Source organism: Schistocerca americana, chromosome 4, assembly GCF_021461395.2.
Source record: "Schistocerca americana isolate TAMUIC-IGC-003095 chromosome 4, iqSchAmer2.1, whole genome shotgun sequence".
Lineage (NCBI taxonomy): Eukaryota > Metazoa > Arthropoda > Insecta > Orthoptera > Acrididae > Schistocerca > Schistocerca americana.
The window spans coordinates 109,897,653-109,924,874 of record NC_060122.1 but is presented as its reverse complement, the minus strand read 5'-3'; the positions used below and the strand labels follow the sequence as shown (position 1 = coordinate 109,924,874).

The 27,222-nt window shown below is 43.4% G+C and overlaps 1 protein-coding gene across 1 annotated transcript in view; it reads left to right on the top strand.

Annotated features, from left to right (window-relative positions):
* LOC124612622 (transcription initiation factor TFIID subunit 1) overlaps nt 1-27,222 on the top strand; it is a 226,135-nt gene that overhangs the window by 52,578 nt on the left and 146,335 nt on the right. The window contains exons 5-6 of the mRNA XM_047140920.1: nt 24,791-24,910; nt 25,749-25,933. Coding sequence (XP_046996876.1) covers nt 24,791-24,910; nt 25,749-25,933 — 305 coding nt within the window. The remainder of the gene's footprint in view (nt 1-24,790; nt 24,911-25,748; nt 25,934-27,222) is intronic.

Below are 27,222 nucleotides of genomic sequence, written 5' to 3'. Positions count from 1 at the left end.
TGTAGCCCCCTGACAACACAGGGATTGTACTGCTGATTCCTGAGCTGCACCCTCCCGACATCAGCCAAGGAATAGATGCCCGTCTACCTGGGGCATCAGGACTCCCGGCAACGGTCATCATGCCAGGTGACCCTTGCTGAGGCTGGGTGGCGACCATGGGGAGAGCCCCTGATCGGAGTGGGTGGTATCGGAGCGGACGTTTCGCAGATGAAACGTCAACGTGCATCAGGTCGCTCTGTGGCTGCATCTTCTAAGAGGAAAGGTTCTGTCTCTGTCTCTGGTTCTGGTACTTCTGCCTTTCCCCCCTTGGCCACTCCCTGGGAGGAAGGACAGGTCCGCCGGCTTGGGGCAAAATACTTCCCCCGCTATTTAGTCTGTTCTCGGACCACTGGGGGGATGTTTGCCACCTCCAAGCACATGTTCTTTGTACAGCATATCGAGGATATCTTCGGAGAAATCGAGGCTCTTAGTAAAATGCTTTCGGGGTCCATTCTCATAAAAACCACCTCCGCTACACAGTCAGCGGCGCTCCAGGCATGTGACCGACTATTGGACATCGTAGTGTCCATTGTCCCACATCTGGTGCTCAATAGGACGCAGGGGATTATTTTCCATCGGGACCTCCTGCTGCAATCTGATGAGGAGCTCAGGGCCAACCTGGAGCGCTGTGGCGTGCATTTCATCCGGCGAGTCCAGCGCGGCCCCAAAGATTGTCGGGTCGACACTGGGGCCTTTATCCTCGCCTTCGAGGGGGATGTTCTCCCAGAGAAGGCAAAGGTGATATGCTACCGGTGCAACGTGCGACCTTATGTCCCGCCTCCTATGCGATGCTTTCGATGTTTGCACTTCGGGCACGTGTCGTCACGGTGTGAAGCTGAGCCCCTTTGTGGCGATTGCAGACGTCCTCTTCGTGAGGGACATATATGCACCCCACCACCTTGATGCGTCAATTGTCCTGGCCTCCACTCGCCTAGATCTTTCGACTGCCCCGCATATCAGAAGGAGAAGAAGATACAAGAATTGAAAACCTTGGACCATCTGTCTTATTCTGAGGCCAGGAAGAAATGTGACCGCCTCCATCCCGTGATGTTGACAGTGTCGTTTGCTTCGGTCACGTCCACTCCTTCCGCAGTATCCTCACCCCTATACTGTCCCCCCTCTACCTCCTCACCCCATCCGAGGTCTATGGCTCCGCCTCCCAAATCCCTCCCTTCCAAATCCTCCTCCCTTGCGGCCCCTGCCCCCTCTGCCCCAGGGGCCACCCTTCCTCCTCCTCCTCCGCTGCCTGAGAAGTGGTCCTCTTCTCAGGCGTCCATCGGGGAAATGTTACGGACCCCGGCTTCCGAGGTCTGGCATTCAAAAAAGGACCCTGAGCATGGGGACTTTCTTTGGGTCCAGCCCCCACAGCCCACCATCCCTGTGACTCATTGGTCTTCCAAGGAGGCCTCAAAGAAGAAGTCTTTATCCCCCTCTTCACCCCGGCACATTTTGTCTGATGCTCCATCCGACAGTCGCTGCTCCCAGCCGTCCTCAGTTTCGCTGGGCCACTCTGCTGCCAGGCGCTCAGCTGGCCTGTCGTCGGCGGATGATGCTGCCCCTCCTGCGCAACCCAGGATTGTGGCCGCAGCTGGCAACGACTCGATGGAACAGAATCGGCCTCCCGACGGTTGTAGCGATGTTCCATAGAAACCTGGCCCCCCGCGGCCGTCGAGGTGACCAGCTCTTCACACGTTTGGTTCCCCCTGTCTCTGATTCGCGATGGCTCTGTTACATTGGAACATAAGAGGTATTCGATCTAATTGGGAGGAATTACAACAGCTCTTCTGCCTGCACTGTCCGCTTGTCATTGGTCTCCAGGTCTCCACTAAACAAAGTTACGCCCAACTGACCGTATTGCTTTTACCCACCATACTTACGAGCGATCTGACCTAACCCCTGTGGACGGTATCCCAGCTCATGGTGGGGCCATGTTGCTCGTTTAGGACGATGTCTATTACCATCCCATTCCATTGACCACCCCACTCCAAGCAATAGCTGTCCCTATTACTCTTTCTGCCTTTACTTTTTCTGTTTGTACTGTCTACACTCCATCGTCATCCACAGTTAGTCGGGCTGACATGATGCACCTGATTTCTCAGCTTCCTCCCCCCGTTTTTATTGTTTGGCGACTTTAATGCCCATCATCCCCTTTGGGGTTCTCCTGCATCCTGTCAGAGAGGCTCCCTCTTGGTGGACGTTTTCAACCATCTCAATCTTGTCTGCCTCAATACTGGCACCACGACTTTCCTCTTGGACTCTACTCATACCTCCTCCCAGTTGGACCTCTCAATCTGTTCTACCACTCTTGCCCGTCGGTTCGAGTGGTATGTCCTTTCTGACACCTATTCGAGCGACCACTTCCCCTGTGTCGTTCGTCTCCTGCACCACACCCCATCCCCACGTCCCTCGAGCTGGAACATACCGAAAGCTGACTGGGGACTTTACTCCTCCCTGGCGACCTTTCCAGACCAAGATTTTCTCAGCTGTGACAGTCAGGTCGAATACCTCACGGCTGTTATCATCAATGCTGCCGAACGTTCCATTCCTCGTACTACCTCTTCTGCTCTTCTTCACTTCGCGTTTCAGTCCCCTGGTTGAATGAGGCTTGCAGAGATGCTATCCGTGCTCGACGATGTGCTTTACGCACCTTTTGCCGCCATCCTACACTGGCGAATTGTATTGTTTACTAACAACCCTGAGCGCAATGTCATCGAGTCATCAAAGACAGCAAAAAAGCTTGTTGGGCCTCTTTCACAAGCTCCTTTAACAGTTTTACTCCCTCTTCCGTCATCTGGGGTGGCCTGCGCCGGCTGTCGAGCATCGTTGATACCTGGCCTGACTTCAGGTAATGAGGTACTTGTGGACCCTGTGGATGTCTCCAGCACCTTCGGCTGCTTTTTCGCGGATGTTTCCAGCTCCGCCCATTACCACCCTGCCTTCCTTCCCAGAAAAGAGGCAGAAGAGGCTCGGCGACCTACCTTCCACTCGCTGAATCTGGAAGATTATAATGCCCCCCTTACCATGTGGGAACTCGAACGTGCACTTGCACTGTCCCGGTCCTCTGCTCTGCGGTCAGATGCCATTTATGTTCAGATGCTGACACACCTTTCTCTGGCAGGCAAATGCTTTCTTCTTTGTACCTACAACCGCATATGGACCAAAGGTCAGGTCCGCATGCGTTGGCGTGAGGCCGTTGTCGTTCCCATACCCAAACCTGGGAAGGATAGGCACCTTCCTTCTACAGGGTGTATACGACCCGGGACAACTGGGAGATCCGGGAAAAACCCGGGAATTTTTTCATCCGGGAGAAAACCGGGAAAAACCCGGGAATTTTTTAGAATTCCGGGATTTTTTTGTTTTAGTTTTCAGTTAAATTTGTCATTTTCACTGATAAGAAATAATATTCAAACAAAGGATATTACTGCATCCCGCTACTGCAGAATAATACTGCAGCAATAAAACATAACATGAACAAGAGAAAAAAAACTAAAATAAAACTTAAGTTGCAGAGGAAATGTGCCATGTACAACAACAAAACACTGCTGATACAAGCATCTGCCAGCAGCAAAATGTGTCAGAGGCTTTGGGAAGACTATGCAATGCTTCATAACAACAAATTGCCTCCGATGAGCGTGACGTCGCAACTGTTTACATTAGATTCGTGTGAGCAGTTGCGTGCGGGCCCATGCGCATGCGCAGTTGCGCCACGTGTGTGTAGTACCTTCTCCCGTTTCTGGCTACTAAAGTGTGTCTGTTAGCTATATAAGCAGTAGCAGCAAGATGCTATTTGGAAAAATTTTACTGTCACGCGCAAGCTGCCATATTCACTAGGAGCGAATCTGGGTATCTGCCCCGGGTGGCAATTTCAGTCAAGCATTAATCGCCTTGCAGAACAATGAAGTTATTTTTGCCTGTTTGCTAAAGAAAAGTGGTTTTTATTAATCTTTTCCGCTGAGGCAGTCAATTTATTTGTAACGAAATGCTTAATTCCACACTATTGACTAGTTTCAACTGTTCTCTGCATTTCAAAAGAGCATGTTTTCGTGTGCTTGCAAGTATGGCATTATGCCATAATAAAGAACCAAAAATGAAATAATACAGTACTGGTATTCCAAGAAAATTTACAACCGAATCTTTTTTGTACGAATGTGCACTTTAAACCGAATTATGCACGTTATTATGGTTCACGAAATTCCAATGCTCTTGGAATATCCTCTGATGTCTTGTTTCTTTTATGACATAACGTAAGATCTTTTAATGTTTTACACGTACGAGCATACAGGCTTCTTGCGTCATCGTAGCTGCGCAAGCGGTGTGACGCCTGTAATTGGTGCTCTCTGGCAACTGCTGAAACGAACCTCTTCCTAACAAGTCGCTGGACAATATTGGGAATGATTGACTTGAAAGCGTTACTTTCAAAGTAAATTTCCTTTTACCCAAGGTGAACTATGTGCGATGAATTTCTTTAATCACAGAGCGTTTGACTCTCATTTAAAAATCAACTCTTTGAGGATGACCATTTAGAAAAATTTCGAGCCCAAAATATCATACATTTATGTCGTTATTAAAAATTTTACTGGCACATTTGTGTGATGTATCATAAAGTGTAACACACGCAAAGAAGATCAACGTTACACGTGAAAGTTAAGCTTGTCTTGCAGCTTACTAATCGTTGATGCCAATATTGTATGTGAATGCTTTGCTTTTTTTGTAGCAACACTATGTATGTTAATTTAAACCATTAACTTTTCCTGTTTGTGTGTACGCGCTACTTAACAGTGGTAATGGTATTGGCTGATGACATGGCGTGTCCTTTGAATATCCGCTGTATTGGCTGATGAGATTATGTGACATGAACTACGACTGGCTTACAATAGCGCGTTGTAATCTCTATAAATTGATAAGTTTTACAGTACCGAGGAAAAGTATACTGTCACTTAACATGGAAAAAGTGTATTTTAACCCGGGAGAAAGTGTATTTTTAACCGGGAAATCCAGGAGAAATCCGGGAATTTTTTTTCCTTGTCCACGTATACACCCTGTTCTAGTTACCGCCCCATTTCTCTTACAAGCTGTGTCTGTAAGGTGATGGAGCGCATGGTTAACGCTAGGTTGGTTTGGATTCTTGAATCTCGACGGCTACTTACCAGTGTTCAATGCGGCTTTCGTCGACGCCGCTCCTCTGTTGACCACCTTCTGACCTTGTTGACGTTCATCATGAACAACTTTTTGCGAAAGCGCCAAAAGGTAGCTGTGTTCTTCGATTTGGAGAAGGCTTACAATACCTGTTGGACATCTACATCTACATCTACATTTATACTCCGCAAGCCACCCAACGGTGTGTGGCGGAGGACACTTTACGTGGCATGGTCAGTACCTCCCTTTTCTGTTCTAGTCGCGTATGGTTCGCGGGAAGAACGGCTGTCTGAAACACTCCGTACGCGCTCGAATCTCTCTAATTTTACATTCGTGATCTCCTTGGGAGGTATAAGTAGGGGGAAGCAATATATTCGATACCTCATCCAGAAACGCACCCTCTCGAAACCTGGCGAGCAAGCTACACCGCGATGCAGAGCGCCTCTCTTGCAGAGTCTGCCACTTGAGTTTACTAAACATCTCCATAACGCTATCACGGTTACCAAATAACCCTGTGATGAAACGCGCCGCTCTTCTTTGGATCTTCTCTATCTCCTCCGTCAACCCGACCTGGTACGGATCCGACACTGATGAGCAATACTCAAGTATAGGTCGAACGAGTGTTTTGTAAGCCACCTCCTTTGTTGATGGACTACATTTTCTAAGGACTCTCCCAATGAATCTCAGCCTGGCACCCGCCTTACCAACAATTAATTTTATATGATCATTCCACTTCAAATTGTTTCGCACGCATACTCCCAGATATTTTACAGAAGTAACTGCTACCAGTGTTTGTTCCGCTATCATATAATCATACAATACAGGATCCTTCTTTCCATGTATTCGCAATACATTACATTTGTCTATGTTAAGGGTCAGTTGCCACTCCCTGCACCAAGTGCCTATCCGCTGCAGATCTTCCTGCATTTCGCTACAGTTTTCTAATGCTGCAACTTCTCTGTATACTACAGCATCATCCGCGAAAAGCCGCATGGAGAGGAGGTATCCTCCGCACTATGCATAGGTGGGGCCTACATGGTCGCCTGCCCCTTTTTATTGATTCATTTTTAACAGATTGTGTGGGTTCCATATTGTCCCATGTCTTCCTCCAGGAAGAGCCTTAGGGCTCCGTTTTAAGCGTAGCCCTTTTTGCCATAGCGATCAATCCAATTATGGATTGCATTCCACCTAACGTTTCAGGCTCTCTTTTCGTCGATGACTTCGCGATCTACTGCAGTGCCCAGAGAACATGCCTCCTGGAGCGCTGCCTTCAGCGTTGTCTTGACAGCCTATAGTCATGGAGTGTGGCTAATGGCTTCCGGTTCTCTGAAGAGAAGACGGTTTGCATCAACTTTTGGCGATATAAAGCATTCCTTCCACCATCCTTACATCTCAGTCCCGTTGTTCTCCCATTCGTGGAGACAACGGAGTTTTTAGGGCTCACACTGGACAGGAAACTTTGTTGGTCTCCGCATGTCTTTTATTTTGCTGCCCGTTGTACACGTTCCCTTAATGTCCTCCGTGTTCTTAGTGGTTCATCTTGGGGAGTGGATCTCACTGTCTTGCTTCGCTTATATCGGTCCATAGTCCAATCAAAGCTGGGTTATGGGAGCCTCATCTAGTCGTCTGCTCGGCTATCCCTTTTACGCCATCTCAACTCCATCCATCATCAGGGGTTACGTCTTGCGACCGGAGAATTCTATACTAGTCCCGTCGAGAGTCTTTATGCTGAAGCTGCCGAATTACCATTGACCTACCGGCCCGACGTTCTGCTTTGTCGGTATGTCTGCCGGCTGTTGTCAATGCCTGACCACCCGTCTTATCAGTCCTCCTTCGACGATTCTCTCGACTGTCACTATGGGTTGTATGTGTCTACCCTGCTGCACCGTGGAGTCCGCTTTCGTTGCCTGCTTCGACAGTTGGATTTTGCCCTCCCTACCACCTTCAGAGAGGGTGAGAGCCCGACACCACCTAGGCTCCAGGCTTCGGTTCACATTCATCTTGATCTCAGCTTGCTCCCGAAGGAGGGTGCTTCGGATGCAGTGTATTGCTCACGGTTTGACGAACTTCGTGCGCGGCTCGCCAGTAACACCTTTATTTACACTGATGGCTCCAAAACTGACGATGGTGTCGGCTGTGCCTTTGTCGTCGGGGACGTCACCTTTAAATACCGGCTCCTCGACCAGTGTTCCAGCTTTATGGCCGAGCTTTTTGCTCTCAATCAGGCCGTTCAGTAAGTCCGCCATCACCGCCATTCTCTGTATGTACTCTGCTCTGATTCACTCAGTGCTCTACAGAGCCTTGGAGCTCCATATCCGGTCCATCCCTTGGTGCAACAGATCCAGCAATCCCTCCATTCTTTTGCTGATGATGTCTCTCCTGTTAGCTTTATGTGGGTTCCAGGCAATTTAGGAGTGCCTGGGAATGAGGCTGCTGATGCTGCGGCCGAGGCTGCTGATGCTGCGGCCAAGGCCGCAGTCCTCCTGCCTCGGCCAGCCTCCCTTTGTGTCCCATCGTCTGACATTAGTGGGGTTGTTTGTAAGAGGCTTGTGTCATTATGGTGGGATACTTGGTCGTCACTTCAAGAAAATAAGCTCCGGGCCATAAAACCATTCCCAACAGCTTGGACAACCTCCTCCCGACCATCTTGGCGAGAGGAGGTCTTTTTGGCCATGTTGCGGATTGGGCATTGCCGGTTTAGCCACCGCTACCTGCTATCCGGTGACCCCGCCCCGCAGTGCCCTTGTGGTCATGCATTGACAGTATGCCATGTTTTATTGTCGTGTCCCCGTTTTAATCAATCTCGTGTTGTCCTGTCTCTGCCATCTGCTTTACAGGAAATTTTAGCTGATGACGCTCAAGCAGCTGCTCGTGTTCTTTGTTTTATTACCTTGATGGACTTTTCCAAAGACATCTAACTCTTTTAATTATTTTATCTTCAACTTTGTAAGAACTTTCTGGTGTTCTGCCCCCCCCCCCCCCCCTCCCCCCTTTGAGTTTTATCAGATTATATGTGCACTTACATTTGTGACTGGGTGCTAATGACCTCAGTAGGTGAGTGCCCTAAAACTCCACAAAAAAAAAAAAAAAAAAACCCTTGCAGTGGCCACGTGCCAGGGAGGACAATTTTGAGGGATATCAGCACTATTCTTGCATGATATTTTCATAACATGACTCATTATCTTCATTAAGTGCTACCTGAGACTGCTTGTCGAGTGGAACATGTCCAGTATTTGCACCTGCTCTCTCCCACTTCCATTGTCAGTCCCAGACATTCTGTCTGCAGTCCACTTCTCTGTTAGTAGTATCCTTAGGCATTTGCTCATTGGCTCAGAGTGGACTGGCATTCTATTTTTGGTCTACTGCAGTTCCAGATGTTCTCTCTGTGGTCCACTCCCATTAGAAACATTCTTAGGCATTCCCTCTTTGGTTTGGTGCATCAGTGTTTTGTTTTGTGTCCCATGCACCCGTCTGCACACTGCCATTCCATTTTTGGTCTGATGCTGTTGTAAGTGTCCCCTTTACTGTCCACTCCCATTAGAAGTGCCCTGTGACATTCCATCTATTATACTGTGCACCTGGTTCTCTATCTGGGGTTCATTTCCCGTGTTCATACCCTCAGTTCTTCTTTTGTGGTGTTCTGCTGCTGATCCTGTTGCATTTACAGCAAATCCAGTGCAGGATCCAGTGTTACTGAATTGGTACCCAGTGTTCTGATTCATGAGATTTTCTGTCACATTTGTCTCTATATAATCTATTATAACACTGTCCCTGTATCTGGGCGGTCTCTTCCAGAACCCTCATTTCATCATGGTTCACAGAGTGATTGAGTTCTACACTGTGCTTAACAATGGTTGATGTAGCTGCCTGTCTTAGTCGGGTGTGTTTCTCATATTCTTTACATCTGATGTACACTGTCCTTGTTGCTTGGCCAGTGTACAAAATGCCACACTGGTAATGTGTATTATAAATCCCTGGTTTTTGTAGTCCCAAGTCATCTTTACATTTCCCAGTAATCATCTTATTTTGCTAGGTGGACAGAACTCATGCTTGGTATTGTGCTTCGTGAGAATCTTGCTGATGTTGGTGAAATAGATCCTGCATATGACAGATATGCCACAGTCTTTGCCTCATCTTGATCTTCTTCTAGATCATGTGACAGAGTGGCTGGTTGAAGGGTGTTCTGAATCTGTTTCTGTTGCCAAACTATCTGGATCTGATAAAGTGTGTGTCCTGTGGACCTATGCCTTCAGAATCCGATTCTTTTGTATTGGGTTGTGACAGCTGGTGGCTTGCAGGTATAAAGCAGTGTGTGTAGGTTTGCTATACATACTGTGGCCAGACGAGCCATCTCCTTTTGATAAGTACATCCAGGTATGGGAACTGGCTGTTCTTTTCCAATTCCATGGTGAATGCAATATTTGGGTGGCATGCATTCAGGTATTCCAGAAACTCGTTTGACCTCATCCCTATCATGAGGCCAGATCACAAAGGTATTGTCCATGTATGCGAAGAAGCATGTGGGTTTGTATCCAGCCATGTCTGATGCCTTCTATTCAGTTTCTCCATGAACGTATTGGCAACCACTGGAGACACAGGCTGCCCATGGCAACACCTTCTGTCTGCTCATAATATTGATCCAATAGAGAAAATACATTTACGTCAGTATATGCCTGAACAGGTCCAACAGAGCAGTCTCAAGTAGCACCTGATAAAGATAATGAGTCACATTGTTGAAGTATTGTGCAAGAATGATGCTGATATCCAGCAGAATACCTGACCTGACACCCTGAGATATCAATAGATTGCCAGGGAAGTCTGAAGAATTGGAAGTATAGAAATCTTGAAAAGTCAGTGATAGTGGAACAGAGCATTAAGGAGGGGCACAAGACCAACTTGGAGAAAATGAAGATTCTCTCCCACACATCAACTTACTGAGATTCAGTAATAAGAGAAGCGGCAGAAATATGCATGTGCAGTAACAGTTTCAACACAGACAAATTTTATGATCTGGGTGGTGCCTTGATACAAGCACTTGAGACAGAGCATTGTCAAAGTAATAGAGAAAGGTCAGGGGATAGGTGATGGTAGGGTTGGTTCCATTCACCTTCCACCCCTTAATCGCTGCACAGTGAGAGGGGGAGGCATATGTGGTGTCACCGCCAGACACCACACTTTCTAGGTGGTAGCCTTTAAATCGGCCGCAGTCCGTTAGTATACGTCGGACCCGCGTGTCGCCACTATCAGTGATTGCAGACTGAGCGCCGCCACACGGCAGGTCTAGAGAGACTTCCTAGTACTCGCCCCAGTTGTACAGCCGACTTTGCTAGCGATGGTTCACTGACAAAATATGCTCACCGTCAGACCGACGTTCACCATTAATGGATTAAAGTTAAGTATTCCACCAGCTTCGTCCGTTTTTCTAAAGTCTAATTTTCCTTTCCTGTTCCAGACCTCACGCCAGCTTGCGTGAGCTAAAACGCGTGCCTTTCGGCTTCCTCTAATAGGGTGTTGGCTCTCCTGCCAATCCACAACAGCATATTGCCACAGTACCAATTTCATGCATTTGTACTTGCGTCACACTGCCAATAGAATTCAAAGTAACATCATCCAACCAATGACAACCTTAAAAGTCTTAAACTTCACTCCCAGCACCCAGCCATCTTCTGACGAATAAGATAATGATAATGTTCCTTACAGTTTAACTCCAGTCTGATGGATTTTGTAAAGGATGCCACCACAAAAAACTTTGATGTTATATTAGTACAATCAGCCTTGATGATACAATATTCGCTACATAATTTGCACTGTGAAAACTACATTTAGTGCATATTCTTTTGTTATATGCACAGTTAAAATCAACAAAATTACATAATTGAGCAGTCATATTGAGAAGAAATATGGTCCCGTGGTTGCCCAACTTTATTGTTCCTCTGAGTCCTTTCAAAAATCTTTGTATGGTGTGCCAAGATATCAATCTTGGTTTTCTGTGTGTCATTTCTCAAGTATATATCCACTGGTAATTAAGAAAGTATGTACTTTGTTTTAACTCGTGCATAAAACTCACGTCAGTGTTTTGAATCGACTTCATTAGGGATGAGCACAGGTGCATGACTGCGACTTTGTCTGTATTTCAGATTGGTATAGCCATATTTTGTTACCAATTATGAGACTCAATATAAATTTGTTGAACCAATAAAAGTTCTTGTCTGGATAGGGAATAATACTCAAATGTCAATCTCAATTGCTCAGAGCAGTTGAATGACTAAAGAGCCACCTTAGGGATATCCTTTTGTTTAAGCCTCATTGTTAAAACTTATGCAAAAAATTAGTGTTCCATAGCAGATTTTTTTATAATCATGTATTTGTGAAATGTAAACTCATCACATAGTGGAGAAGCTGAGTCGTAGATAGGCACAACAAAAAGACTGTCACACAATAAGCTTTCAGCCAACAAGCCTTTGTCAAAAATAGAAAACACACACACACACACACACACACACACACACACACACACACACACACACACACAGTCTGTGGCAGCTGTGTGTGTGTTTTCCTACTTTAGAAGAGGGCCTTTTGGCCAAAAATCTAAATGTGTGTGTGTATCTGTCTTTTTGGTGTGCCTGTCTGCAGGTCAGCATCTCCTCTACATGGTGAATAGCAATCTATGCTTTTCATAATTGTAGTTATTCCATCCCGGATTTTCCAGTGTATGAATTATAATTAGTTGTTTATTTTTGCAAATTCATGCACACAGTTACTGTGTACTTGCAGTATGCATTACAAAACCTGGCAACAGGAAGTCAGTAAGGAACAATTGAAGTTTAAAATAGTTGCTGTAGCATTGAAGTTAAATGTGGGTGTAGATATGGGATTTGAATTATAATGGGTTCTAGCAGCTGAAGTTAATATTCCAGAATACTAGTAATGACCTACAGGCAGTTGGTAAGTGAACTATGAAGGCAGTGGCCTATTAAGAGATCCAAGGGACATTAAGGAGTCAAAGATAAAGTGGGAGAAAGGTAGAATAAAAATGGTCTACATCCTAACTCAATACAGCACACAGCTGTAAGAAACAAACTGTGTATTAAGTCATGATAGGACAGCACAAGCACAATACAGTTTAGAGAATATCCACAAGAGTGCTGTCTGGAGCCGATATGTGGCTATGTTAGAAGCATTTGCCTACCAGGGTCAGCTTGCTATCAGCATCAGGTGATAGAGGTGCTGGGCCAAGGTTGGTGGCCTCTGGTGGAGGGGGGAGGGGAGGGGGGGGGGCAGAGCAACCAAACGACACGCTACTCAAATGTGCATGTAGCACCATGGTAGTGGTCATGGAGGTGCAGTAATGTGCGGGCTACTACACTCCTCCTCCCTTGGGGAGAGATACCAGCTCCTCTGCAGTGCGGTGATGGTTGGCACATCCATATGACCTGAAGTGGTTGTCATGTGCACGAACAGTTTCTGTTCCACGCAGACCGTTGAATAGGTGCAGAAGTGACATGAGGTTGGAGATGTGCACCTTCCACCCCCTACAGGAGAGCAGGCAGATGACTCTCACACATCATAGGCATGGGTCATGTTGACATCAGAATCTTCTCTAGATGCCTTGAGCTGGGGAGCAATGGTGTGTGGAGGTAATGTACGCAGTCCCAGTAGGTGGGCGGCAGGCACCGTCATCAGTCTAGGGAGTGCCTGCATCAATGTAGGAGGCGTCTGTAGGTACTCTAATGACTTCTCTCCTGTAAGAAATGGCACTGCAGGGGTGTTGAGAGGCCGAGCAGCATTGTCTGTGTGGGGCTGGTCCACTGTGAGAGCAGCCAGGGAGCACTTCGGGACATTGGGTGGACAGAGCCCTGGTAGAACGCTGTCCACAGCAAACTAGGATGATGATGGAAAAGACACCAGCTCGGTGGTCTGTAAGGAGGCATCTGTGTCCACCCGAGGGTGCAGCTGATTGTAGTGGTACACCACAAAGTGTTTGTAGGCATGCACCGTGGACATATTGTGCCAGTACTGGCTATGGATAATGCATGGAATCCAACACGCATGTCATCCAAACCCAGAGGCCCAGACTAGAGTTCGTAATACAAACTGTGATGACAATTGTGTCTCTGCAGAACACCTGACAAGCAGCAAAAGATGGAGCAGCGTCTGCAGCTGCCGACTCATTATGACTTTGCCCTAATTCTTGCCCCCAATTGAAGTCATTCTGTAAAAATAATGAAAGAATGTAAGGGCCTTCTCCACCAGAAATTCTGCAACATATTTTTGTTTTGAAAGTTTTCATGAGGTGCCAAAAATTGAGACCAATGCCCAAAATCACAGTGCAGGTTAGGCCTTTGACAGAAAAAGTTTTTGATAGCGCCTTGACAGTAGTGTCTGCTGTGATAGACAGACAATGAAAAACATAAGGAACCTTGGAGAAAGCATCAACAACCAATAATCAAGAAGTGTCTAAAAAGGTACAGCAAAGTCAGTATGAATTCATTCCCAAGGTAGTGTGGGCACTAGCCAAGGGGAAAAAAAGCAGTGTGCAGTGCAGCCTGTTAGTTTTAAATAATTGCGACAAGAAGTCCACAATGATATCAGTACCAGATCAGAACATGTGCCAAGATGCCAGTTGTTTAGTGCAGGAGACTCCCCTATGACCTTGATGTAAAAGGTTGAGAATCTCCCTATGCATTGTTGCTGAAATCAGATCATGGGGAGTACCCCCTATGGGCAAGAGAGTGACACCATCTAACGGGGAAGGACATGATGGAAAGTATAGAAGTTCCACACTTGGTGAGATGCCCAACCCAGTGGACGCTCAGGCCACATGTGTTGGATCATATGTACAACTTATTTTAGTATGCTGCTGTGGATGCAACCTTGGAGGTGTTAATGAGGAAACCATCAATAGTCTGTTACGCTTGTGTTTCAAGTCGAAAACACAACGTTTCATCCTGACCAAACAATGGATTGGTCCCCATGGGCAGCCGAGACAGTGTGTCCACATTTGAGTGCTATGATGTAGGGCAGAAATGGAACTGGTAATTGTATCTCGACAAAAATAAGGCTCAATGATGATGGCAGTGAGTGGCTTTGTCAGCTAAAGCAGTTGAAGGATGAAACAAGGAAACAAAGGGTATAAGATCTGTGACTAAGTGGAATTTTGTGCTGCACGAGAAGACATAAAATTTTTTAAAGGCATAAACAATCTCAAGGGCTTCTTTTTGACCTGAGAATAGTGCTGTTGAGCTGTGTTGAATGTTTTGGACACAAAAGTAATAGGTTGCTCATAGTCTTCCGCATGACAGTGGGTCAAAACCATTCCCACCCACTACTGGGAGGCATCCGTAGCTAAGACTAAATGTTTTCCTGGTTGGAAGGCCGGAAGGCAAGGCACAGAGCATAATATGTTTTTAAGTTGCACAAGTGCGTGCTCACAGGCTGGTGACCGCTTTAAAGGGGTATTTTTAGGAAGCAGCTTGTGCAGAGGGTGAGTCAGTGTTGCTGCACCCAGAAGAAACCTGTGATAGTATGCTATTTTAGCTAGCAATACCTGGACTTCCTGCAAACTGATCAGACAAGGAAAGCCGTAATAGTGGTGACATGCTATTCCAGGGGTCAAACACCCTGCCAGGAAATTTCATGACTAAGACACACAATAGAGGGATGAAAATATTGTGACTTGTAATATTACACTTGGGACCTGCAGTTTTCAAAACAGTAAAGAGACAACAGAGGTTACATAAGGATTGTACCATCATAGTGCCTCTTATTACAGTATTGTTAAGATAGTTGATGCAGCAAAGAACATCTGCCGTAAATTCTTCCAAAAGGCATTGGAAGGCAGCAGGGGCACTAGGCAGCATAAACATCAAATGTCAATATTTTGATGCAGAGGGTATGTGTCATAACAGATTGTGCATTAATGGTAACTTTTAAGTCTCCACAAACTCAAGGCTGACCCAACTGTCTTTTTGCAATCACTAATGGCATTGCCCACTTACTTGTTAAGATCAGTCAAATGATGCCTAGTGATGTCAACTGATCCAATTTGGACATGACTTGTTCACATGAGTACAGAGATATGGATCACATCCAGAAAAAAAAGAAAAAAGAAAAAAAAAAAAAACATGGCCCAGGTGAAGGTTTAAGCATGATATGTGTTGTGAAGTTATTTGCACACCCTAATCCCTCAGAAAACAAATCTGAAAATCCATATCACAATGAATCTACATCGTGATAAGGAACGTGATCTGATACAAGATGCACAGTAATAGAAAATTCAAAAGCAACAAAATTGTCTAACCTAAACAAATTTTCAGTATGAGGATTGTTAACAAATAAGTGATAGGGCGGGCTACAGATTTGTTAGCTGTGTACCTGTAAATTGAGCAAGAACAGAAAAATGTTATGTATTGTAGCTTACCAGATGGCATTTGACAGGAGCCAATGGCGGGGTGCCCTGCCATGTGTACATTTGAGAACTGAGGAACGAAACAGCAGCTCCATTGTCAACTCATAGTGATGACACTTTGTTCACCACAGACACTTCAACAAAGAGCTTATTCCGACTTGTAGACAGTGAGGAAATAGAATGAATGTCTATGTCCATTCATTGGAAGGAAAGCTGAGAACAACAAACTGATACAGTGTGGCCTTTCTAGTGAGATTTGTGATATGATGCCCACAAGAGGGGATAGCAAAATGGTTCAAATGGCTCTGAGCACTATGGGACTCAACTTCTGAGGTCATTAGTCCCCTAGAACTTAGAACTAGTTAAACCTAACTAACCTAAGGACATCACAAACATCCATGCCCGAGGCAGGATTCGAACCTGCGACCGTAGCGGTCTTGCGGTTCCAGACTGCAGCGCCTTTAACCACACGGCCACTTCGGCCGGCTGTGGATGGCAGAAGTGCTGCACAGTGTTGTTGTTGTTGTTGCTGATAGGGTTGTCCATTGCGGGTACGATTCCTCATTTGAATGGCATCAACTTCCTCGTAGGTCGGCAAACTTGTTGCTGTGCACAAATGTGTTTTCTATCAATGATGGTGATATTACTCTACGCTTTGATTTGGTGGCTCACAGCACAGGAGATTTCAAAGCACTGAGTAATGTTTAAAGTTTCGTCTAAGGAGAGATCTTCAAATTGAAGGTCTCTCTGAAGAACTTGCATACTGGGTGCTAGGTGGACGATCGCATCTCTAACCATGACGTCTGCATAGGATTGTTTGGAAGTTTTAGTAATAAAATCCCACTCATGGCTCAAACTCTGCAGCTTCACTGCCCAAGCACAATAATACTAATGTGGCCACTTGCAGCACTGGTAATATTCTACATGAGCAGCAATGACATGGGTATGCTTGCGGTGATAAGAAGACAAGAAACTACACACATCATCAAGAGAGAGGAAGGCCAGTTCCTGCAAAGGGCTGATTGACACAAATGGTACACACAAGGAAAAATGCGTGATTGAAAACTAAGCCTTACTAGTTTCTTTGTCTCTCACCCTAAATGCAATGAACTGCTAGTGGAGCCATATTTCATAAGCTTCCCAGTCTTCAGCAGAGTCATTGTACAGCAGAAATGGGAGTGTGGTGGAGCCTGAACTGTCAGCTTTGCCTCAAGTTTTCCAAGGTAGCCCCAGTAAGTTGCCGCTGCTGGAAAAGCGATTGTGCATCCATGTATAAATTACTTGAAAACAATAGTCACTGAAGTTAAGCACACGGAAGTTCTATTCATTGCTACTTGGGTCCTAGCTCTGAACACAATAAAAAGTACTGTGGGAAGAAACCAACTCTTTATTCAGTCATGCCATGACAGTGCAACCATTTAGTTTAGAGAACATATTATACAAGACTGCTGACCATAACCAGTAAAAGCTTATATAAGAAGCATTTGGCTGTCAGGGACCTCTTGCTATTGATGGCAGGCAATAGAGATGCTGGACCAAGGTCGGCAGCATCTGGTAGGGGAGCCCGGATCAGCTGCATGGTGCACATATCAACCAGTGCTGTGGTAATAGTGGCTGAGCTGCAGTAATGTGTGGGTTACTACAAAAAAATAATAAACAAACAAAAGTGAAAAGTGCATTGAAACCCTAAAAAATAATCTCACAATGGGGAAGAATAATGGGTCATAATGACGGGTGTGAAATAATGAGTTGTATTAATGGAAATGCTGTGCAGTTGAAACTGTGCTATAATAAAATTATTAGGTACAGTTACCTAGGAATTATTTTATACTTTTTTGTATGTATGTCTTTATACACACTGATAAGCCAAAACATGATGACCACTGCCCACTGCCTGCAATGTTGGATGCTACGTGATGGTGCTGTGGGCACATGATGTGGTAACAAAAGTATGTAAGCAGAGCTGACATGGACAGGGGATTACCCTAGCAAAGATATATGCTGAAAATGGGATAATCCATTGAGATAACTAACTTTGACAAATGGCAGACTATTATTATGCAGAGTCCGTGAACAAGTATCTTGAAAATGAAGTGTGTTGAATGTTCATGTGCTACTATTGTGAAGATCTACAGAAAGAGGTAGAGGGATAGTGAAACTACCACAAGATGGTAAATGATTGGACGTCCACGACTTCACAGACGGTGGGATTTGGAGGCTTGTGCACTCTGTAAAGTAGGATAGATGGTGATCTGTGGCACCTCTGCCAAGAGATCACAGTACTGGTGCATACACAAGTGTTTCCGAGCACACTGTGCATCATACCTTCGTGAACATGGAGCTCCACAACAGACCTTCCTACATGTTCACATGTTGCCCCCAACAACATCATCAATTATAATTTTAGTTGGCACGAACAATCGAGGTTGGACTGTCAATCATTGGAAACATATCAGCTCTTCAGGTGAATCACATTTTTGCTACACAAGGTCACTGGTTGTCTCCACAAACGGTGTCACTGAGATGAATTGTGGCTCAAAAAGTGCAGTGCGCCATGGACACAGGCTGGTGGGAGCAGCTATGGGAGACGTTGTGCTGCCCTTGCATGGGACTTGTGGTAGTAATAAAGACGTGCTGACAGCTGTGAACCACCTGTAGCCTTTCATGTTTGATGTCTTCCCCAACAGTGCTTCATCTTTCAGCAGTATCATTGTCTGTGTCTCGGAGCCAGAACAGTGCTACAGTGGTTTGAGGAGCATTATAGTGAATTCATGTTGATATCTTGGTGACCAAATTTGTGTGATGTATATTGTATGGAACCCATCTGGATTGCTATTAGGCCCTATAGTATTTCATGCAGAATCAGTGACGTATTTTGTTCCAAAGACAGACAGACAAGCTATTAAGCTGGTGATAATAATGTTTTGGCTCATCATTATACTTATGATAATTACTGTATAAATTTGAAGAGAAAAATGTGTTGAAACTATTTAACCTGTGTCACATTTTTGAAGACCTCATAGCATTTGTTGAATGTGTATTAAATCTAAGCATACAAATTCTTGTGTAAGATGCATTATTAGTATTTGCTTTGTCAGCCATGCTTCAAATCTGTGGGGATATCCAATTTTGTATTTGTGGAATGAGAATATCTAATCATATCTAAAGTTTTTTGTCAAATACAAACAGGAAACATTTTTCACCAAAGAGATTTGAATCACATAATCTCATTTGAACCCCTCTTCCTTGTGATTCAGTGCTCTTTGTCAAAAAGTTGAGCTATTTTTTTAAAAAAAGAAAAACAAATCCAAAAGGAGATTGGAAGTTCTTGGTTATTTTAATTAATTAGAACTTTAGTATTGAATGTTTCAAATTGGCTTTTGGTTTATCACATTCAAAATTATTGGAAAGGAAGAAGAATTAGAAATATTTTGGACTGTGGGTTGCACCATTGACAGATAGATGTTCGACATCAGTGGTAATGTAAAGAACATCTATGAGATTGAATACCTTACTATGACATTATATTACAGTTTCAACGCCACAGAATTTAACAATGTAAATAGGAGCTGTGAGATTTATTTATTTACACATCAAGTTCCGTATGACCAAATTGAGGAGCAAATCTCCAAGGTCATGGAACATGTCAGTATATGAAACTACAACATAAAAAACAGATAAAAATAAAATGTTTATGAACCCGAAAAAGTCAGTCCATAAGTTTAAGTAAACGCAATCAACAATACAACAAGAATAAGTTTAATTTTTCAAGGAACTCCTCAACAAAATAGGAGTGACCCATAAGAAAACTCTTCAGTTTTGGTTTGAAAGTGCATGTATTACTGCTAGATTTTTGAATTTGAGCGGTAGCTTATTGAAAATGGATGCAGCAACATACTGCACACCTTTCTGCACAAGAGTTAAGGAAGTCCGATCCAAATGCAGGTTTGATTTCTGCCAGTTATTAACTGAGTGAAAGCTGCTTATTCTTGGGAATAAACTAATATTGTTAACAAGAAATGACAGTAAGGAATATTTGTATTGAGAGGCCAATGTCAAAATACCCAGACATGCAAACAGGTTCGTGAACTTACACCACTTATTGCCTGAACCACCCGTTTCTGAGCCAAAAATATCCTTTTAGAATGAGAAGAGTTACCCCAAAATATAATACCATACGACATAAGCAAGTGAAAATAATTTTTGTGTTGAACGATCACTCACTGCGGATACCATTCAAATAGTAAAAATGGCAGGATTAAGTCTTTGAACAAGATCCTGAATGCAGGGTTTCCATGATAATTTACTATCTATTTGAACACATGGAAAACAAAGATGATGTAACTTACCAAATGAAAGCATTGGTATGTTGATAGACACACAAACAAACACGTGTGTCTATCAACATACCAACACCTTCGTTTGATAAGTTACATCATCCTAGTTTTTAGATATATTTTCCCACATGGAATGTTTCCCTCTATTATATTGAACACATAAAAATTTGAACTGTTCATTTTCACTAATCATATGCCCATCCCCTGAAATTAAAACATCAGATTTTGTTGAATTGTGTGTTAGAAACTGTAAAAAATGAGTCTTACTGTGATTTTGTGTTAGTTTATTTTCTACAAGCCGTGAACTTAGGTCATGAACTGCTCTGTTTGAAACTGGGCCAATGTTGCACACAACATCCTTTACTATCAAGCTAGTGTCATAAAGCAAACAACCCATAATACTAGAGGGCATATCGTTTATATAAATAAGAAACAGGAGTGGCCCCAACACTGATCCCTGGGGCACGCCCCACTTGACAGTACCCCACTTGACCTCTTGCTGTCTGTTGCTAAAGTAAGAGGTTAACCAATTGTGAGCTACACCCCATATTCCATAATGGTCCAACTTCTGGATCAATATTTTGTGATCAACACAATCAGATGCCGTAGTTAAATCAAAAAGTATGCCTAGCATTCAAAACCTTTTATTAACCCATCCAGTACCTCACAGAGAAAGAGAATATAGCATTTTCTGTTGTTAAACGACTTCTAAAGCCGAACTGTACATTTGATAGCAAACTGTGTGATATAAAATTATCAATTATCGTTACATACACAGCCTTTTCAATAATTTCAGCAAACACTGATGGCATAGAAATAAGTCTAAAATTGTCTACCTTATCCTTTTCACCCTTTTTTATAAAGCAGCTTTACTACTGAGTACTTTAATCATTCAGGAAACTGACCATTCCTGAAGGAAAAATTACAAATATGGCTAAATACAGGGCTAACATGTGCAGTACAGTACTTTAATATTCTGCTAGGAACTCCATCATATCTACGAGAGTCCTTAGTCTTCAGTTATTTAATTATTGACTCAATCTGCCCCCTTGTCTGGATCGCAGAGGAGTATTTCAGACATCAATCTTGGAAAGGCATTTGCCAAGAAAGTTATATGATTCCCTGTAGACACGAAATTTTTGTTTAACTCACCAGCAATGCTCAGAAAATGATTGTTAAATACTGTACATATATCTGATTTATCAGTAACAGAAATATTTTTACTACGAACAGACTTTATAATGCCGACCTTGTGCTGCTGACGAGACACTTCCTTCCCAACTTACCGTATGGTTTTAATTTTATCCTGTGAAATAGCTATTCTATTTGCATACCACATACTCTTTGCCTTCCTAAAAACAGTTTTAAGCACCTTACAGTACTGTTTGTAATAGGCTACTGTAGCTTGATTGTGACTACTTCCAACATTTTGATATAATTCCCACTTTGTTCTACATGATATCCATATCCACTAGTCAGCCACCCAGGCTGCCTATTACTGCTAGTACCCCGTTTAGAATGTTCTAATGGAAAGCAACTCTCAAAGAGTATGAGAAATGTGTTAAGGAAAGCATTATATTTATCATCTATGTTATCGGCACTATAAACATCCAGCCTTCACAAGGTTTAAAAAACTCTCTATTGCTGTTGGATTAACTTTCCTACATAGTTTATAATTATGTGTGACATTTGAGTACAAAAGCCTTTTAATATTAAAATCTGTGCATCATGGTCTGAAAGGCCATTCACCCTTTTACTAACTGAATGCCCATCTAGTAATGAAGAATGAATAAAAATATTGTCTATGGCTGTGCTACTGTTCCCCTGCACCCTAGTTGGAAAAAACATAGTCTGCATCAGATCATATGGATTTAGGGGATCTACCAACATCCTTTTTCTTGCACCATTATATACAAAATTTATTTTGAAGTCACCATATATAACTAATTTCTGGTACTTCCTACAAAGTGAATCAAGAATCCTCTCTAGCTTGAGCAGAAATGCTATGAAGTCAGAGTTAGGGGACCTATAAACAACAACAATTAGAAGTTTAGTTTTACTAAATTCAACTGCCCCGGAACAATATTCAAATATCTGTTCAGTGCAGTGTCATGATACGTCTATGGAATCAAATGGAATACTGTTTTTTACGTACATAGCCTCATCCCCACCCCACAAGAAACTCACTGAGAAACAGCCAGCTAATCTGTATCCTGGTAACGAAATCCTCTGAATTGTCAAATTATTTAAGTGATGCTCTGATATACTGATAATTTCAGAGTCAACATCTATAACCAATTCACTAACTTTATCTCTAATACCTCTTATATTTTGATGAAATATGCTAATTCCTTCTCTTCTTGGAAGCATTACATCCTTGGAAGGTGAGCCCTTAGTTAGAGGGACTTCCTTTAAGCAGGTATACCTATCAGCCGTCTTCAATCTAAAAAAAAGGTGCAGCTCTAACACGAACTACTACAGGGATTTTTTGATGAGTGATCCCACCACCACCCACTACACTGTCACCTATAAGCTTTGCCAGCCTCTCCTTCCCATACCTATTGAGGTGTAGGCCATGCCTAGTGAAACCCGTTTTACTGATAGACCCAACTGGCACCACTGAAATGTGACCCATGCCCTCTGCCATCAGCGCCCCCTCCAGCCTCATGTTAACGCGCCTAACAGCCACATTAAGATGAAGCCGATCATGATGCTGAAACAGTTGCATGAAATGCACATTAGTGCATTCAGTTTGAGTAGCTGTCTTTACGAGGTCACCACCTACATCGTATTTCGCGTCCCTATCAGGACTGTTCCCTGCTCCACCAACTATCACTATCTGATCCTCCTTCGTAAAATTCCTACATAACTCCCCTATGCTGTCAGTCTCCTGAGCCCACACTGCACTAGGCTTCACAATGTTGGTGACCTGGTACTCACTCCCCAACACTTCCGCCCGCATCTCGTGGTCGTGCGGTAGCGTTCTCGCTTCCCACGCCCGGGTTCCCGGGTTCGATTCCCGGCGGGGTCAGGGATTTTCTCTGCCTCGTGATGGCTGGGTGTTGTGTGCTGTCCTTAGGTTAGTTAGGTTTAAGTAGTTCGAAGTTCTAGGGGACTGATGACCGTAGCAATTAAGTCCCATAGTGCTCAGAGCCATTTGAACCCAACACTTCCTGCAACTGCTGGCCCACACCTCTACCATGCAAACTACCTAGCAGCTGAACCACCTTCTTTCTGTTAGACTTTGCAACTGACCTAGGCTTCCTAACTGCTGAGGACTGCTGCATGTTACTTACATCTACAGCTACAAGAGGCTCCCCTCCACTCAACTCTGACAGGTGGTCAAATCTATTGCATATACGCGAAGTATAACTGTCTAAATACCTCCTCCCCCTAGCTGCCTTCTTGCCAACTGCCAGTTCCCATTCCCCACCAACCTTCAGCCTCCTCAACCTATCTGGTTCCTCCTATACGCATTGTAACTGCACCTAAAGGTCACAGATCTTATGCTCCTGCTCCTCTATCAACTTATTTCTACTACAAATTCTGCATTCCTAGGAGAAGCTCTCTCTAGAATGCCCACTATCTTCCCCAGCACATTCCTCCCCCTCCACCCCCCCCCCCACCCCCCCCCACCCCACCCCACCCCACCCCATGTATTCATACTACAAGCTACCTGTGTACCTCTGTGTAAACAACACAAGGATTAATGATTTACATTTCTTCTCATTCTTAGTATTCATGAAATGCAACGGGGTTTCTACTGATTTTCAGAGGATAAAATCCATTGTTTTTCATTACCCGTTAAGTTGAATTCATGACCTCTCAAAAATATGTTTGGTACAATGACAAAAACATTTTTTGTAACGAACCTGAAAACCATTGAAATGAAAGCTGAATGTAATAATTCTTATATCACTTGAACTATATTTTAGCATGAAATATGTAACTGTATAATAATTGTAGTATACTGTTCATCAGATGCTGAAAAAAAATTCAGCTCTCACTACGGTGGGGTATGGCTGTTTTCAAATATATTTGTCATTACACCCAATCAAAATGCAAATAGTACTCTGGTGAAAGCGTACAATTTTCCTTAAGACAATATAACAATTACAAAATTACAAAATCTGTATCAGATGATAAATTTCACTGTGATAGATTCAGTATTTAAGTTTCTTCTTTTATATTTTTAAAATGAGATTATAATTAGAATAGTTTTATATTAATGATTGAAAACCTCTAAAGAAACACCTTTCCAAAAAAAGACATAGGTTAAAGAAATTTAAATAGCGGAGGGAATTGATAGAATTAAAGAAACAACTGTTCTAACGTAATCCTTCTGCAATACATTAGATTGCAGCACGGTCTTGGGCAGTGCTACAGTTTACATGTCATTTCCACTTTGTATATACACCTCATCTAGATCTGTGTCAATGAAGCCACACCTCCAGATTTCTCCCTCTGGAGCTGCCCCTCAATGTCCCAAATCTCTGGAGCTGAGGCTGTGCTAACAAGGCTTGCACAGATGAACATACAAGTCCCCTACAGATAACAAATACTTTTTCAGAACTATGGTGAATCTTTATAATATATATTATAGTTTATTAAGTGGACTGCTGGATACAACATTTTTGGGCTAGTGCTATCTTGCTACTCTCTTCTAGAACTGCACCTGACTGACCTGCAAGACAAAAGTCATGACCACTCACTCAGTTTCATTACTTTTTCTTTACTTTCATTACCATTTGCTCATTTTCATACTTTTTCATGACCAGTAGACAGCCTGTGCAACTGAAATGCTGATGTTTTTCTTGATTACATATGGAAAGTGAGCTATTTTGACACTGAAATTGCTTGTCCTCAGGCAGGTGAAGAGGAGGTGGAACAATTGACTGAGGACTATCCAGATGATGCATTTTTAATGGTATCTCAGCTGCACTGGGAAGATGAAGTTGTATGGAATGGAGATGAAATCAAACATAAGGTAATAGCAAAGCATGGATACAAATTATTGTGCGTTGAATTTATTTGCTTCTTGCATCCTAACTATTGAGAAGGTAGATTGCTATTTAACTTTCTCTCACAGATTTCTACATTCTCAACTCTTCCTCTTCTAGAGGAGAGTTGCTTCCAGTGGAGGTTTCCAAACTACATTGAAGGCAAATTATTTATGTCGCTGTACAGTGTTCAACATCATTCATATTTCAATTGCCTTCCTTATTTTGCTCTCCCATAAACCCCTAGTTTCACAGATAACCAAAGCCTTTCCAGAGTTGTAATACAGTTCTCAAATCAAATTGTGGTGCGCACTTGCAGTTTTACCTCCCTGCCAGAGTCTTGTGGAGAGAGTGTGTGTGTGTGTGTGTGTGTGTGTGCATGGGGAAGGGAGGAGGGGGGGGGGGGGGCGTGTGCACGCACAGGTGCTCAAAGTGCAATGTTGGGAGAGACAGTGCTGCATCTGACCAGTATGTGATTTTCCATATTCATGAGAAAAGTGATCCCTGGTTAGCTTTCAGAGCTATGCAAAAGGTTTCTAATTTTTGCAGGTTGTGAAGAAGTGTGATCGATACCTTTCATAATCAAAGGCTGGGGTTGTTGCAAAATTGGTGCCATTGTGTGGTAAGAAGGAAATCTTTCTGTTTCTATGCTCTTGCTGCAACATCTAGTTGCTATCTGTGTATACTCAATATTGTTACACCTATTATTAGAAGCAAAGGTCTTTTTCAGGCAGTAGGTTGCCATCATGGCACATAGTATTGAATCTGCCTGCTATTAAGTAAATAGTATGCTCTAGTAAACTGGTATATTGCACTATATTTTAGGTGATGCAGAAGCTCAACAGCAAGACAAATGCTGCTGGGTGGGTTCCTAGTAGTGGCAACAGGACTGCCCAGGCTTTCAGCCAGCCAGGCAAGGGAGTGCCCCACATAGTTGGAGGCTCTGTCAGGCTGGGTGCTGGCCAGATGCCTGGTCTGTCCAGCTCCGTCAACAAGCAGAACAAGAACATGTATGTCCTTTTGAAAATGTGTTGTTCCCTACTCCATTTAATACATTGCAAAGTTTCAAGTTGTAAAATAGATAATTTTGATTAATATAGAAAGGAAATAACTTTACTAAGCATGCTCAAAATTTGTTCAGGTTTTAAAATTAGTGTTGTGGTGTGTGTGTGTGTGTGTGTGTGTGTGTGTGTGTGTGTGTGTAGGCATGCAGTCTTTTGTGTGTGCACATATATCATATTCGCTCTACAACTAGACCTAAATTCTGCAAACCATTGTCAGGCATGTGCTAAAGGTCACTTTTATAGTACAGTGTACAGTGAAAGCCGTGTTTTACATTTTTGTGTGGTCCAGACATAAAAAATGCAAAATTGAGGAAAATGCTGAATTGAGTAAAACATTAAAACTCCAAAATAAGAGAAAAAACAAATGTAATTGGCATATCTGATTAAAAATTGTAATCCTCTCCAATACATCATATAAAATCTGTACAAGTGAAGGATATTAAATGTGCAGTACAAAGTTTTGTATGATAATTTGTGGTAATGAATTTCACCAGTTCTTAAAAAATTGCAGATGTGTAACAGCAATTAAAAACTCATCAAAAGTTGAAATTGGTATAGAGGTATGACGTAATCGAGCTGAGCCATGCCGGCTTTTGTCCTATCAGGTCTCCTCCAGAGATCGTACCCTTTTGGTGCTCGTGATGCGGTTCCAGGATGGCTCACACGGGGAGAGGTGATGGACCGAGCAAATGTGTGGAGTGAGGGGCAGTTAGTAACAGTGTGTGGTTGGTAGTGGGCATGAGAGGAAACCTTGGCAGCAAATACTATCATGATGAAAAGTCCATTCGAGTCGGCACTTTGCATTAACGTAAATCAGCCCCCCCCCCCCCCCCCCCCCTCAAGCAAGGTTCAGTCCTTCCACTTAGTTCTTTATGGGCGTTTATGAGGCGCCAATGTTTCCCCTTATCATGAGTTGTTTTCCAACATGCTATGGCCACAAGTTATACATCAAAACACATGTATTTGAGATCTTTCCTATGTGCTCACCCAGAAAAAAGCAAAAATTGATGAGCATGGGGAATTGAATCAAAAACTGTGAAGTACAGTGAAAGGTGTCTGAAATCTAATGTGTGTGTGTGTGTGTGTGTGTGTGTGTGTGTGTGTGTGTGTTTTGCTTCTGTAGACTGAGGTACTGCAGTGTACTCTGATGATGTGAGCGCAGTGACCTCTAGTGTGCTGCTTGTAAACTTTTCATTGTTCATTGTGCTGAGTTGTCAAAATGGAGCGTTCTGCAG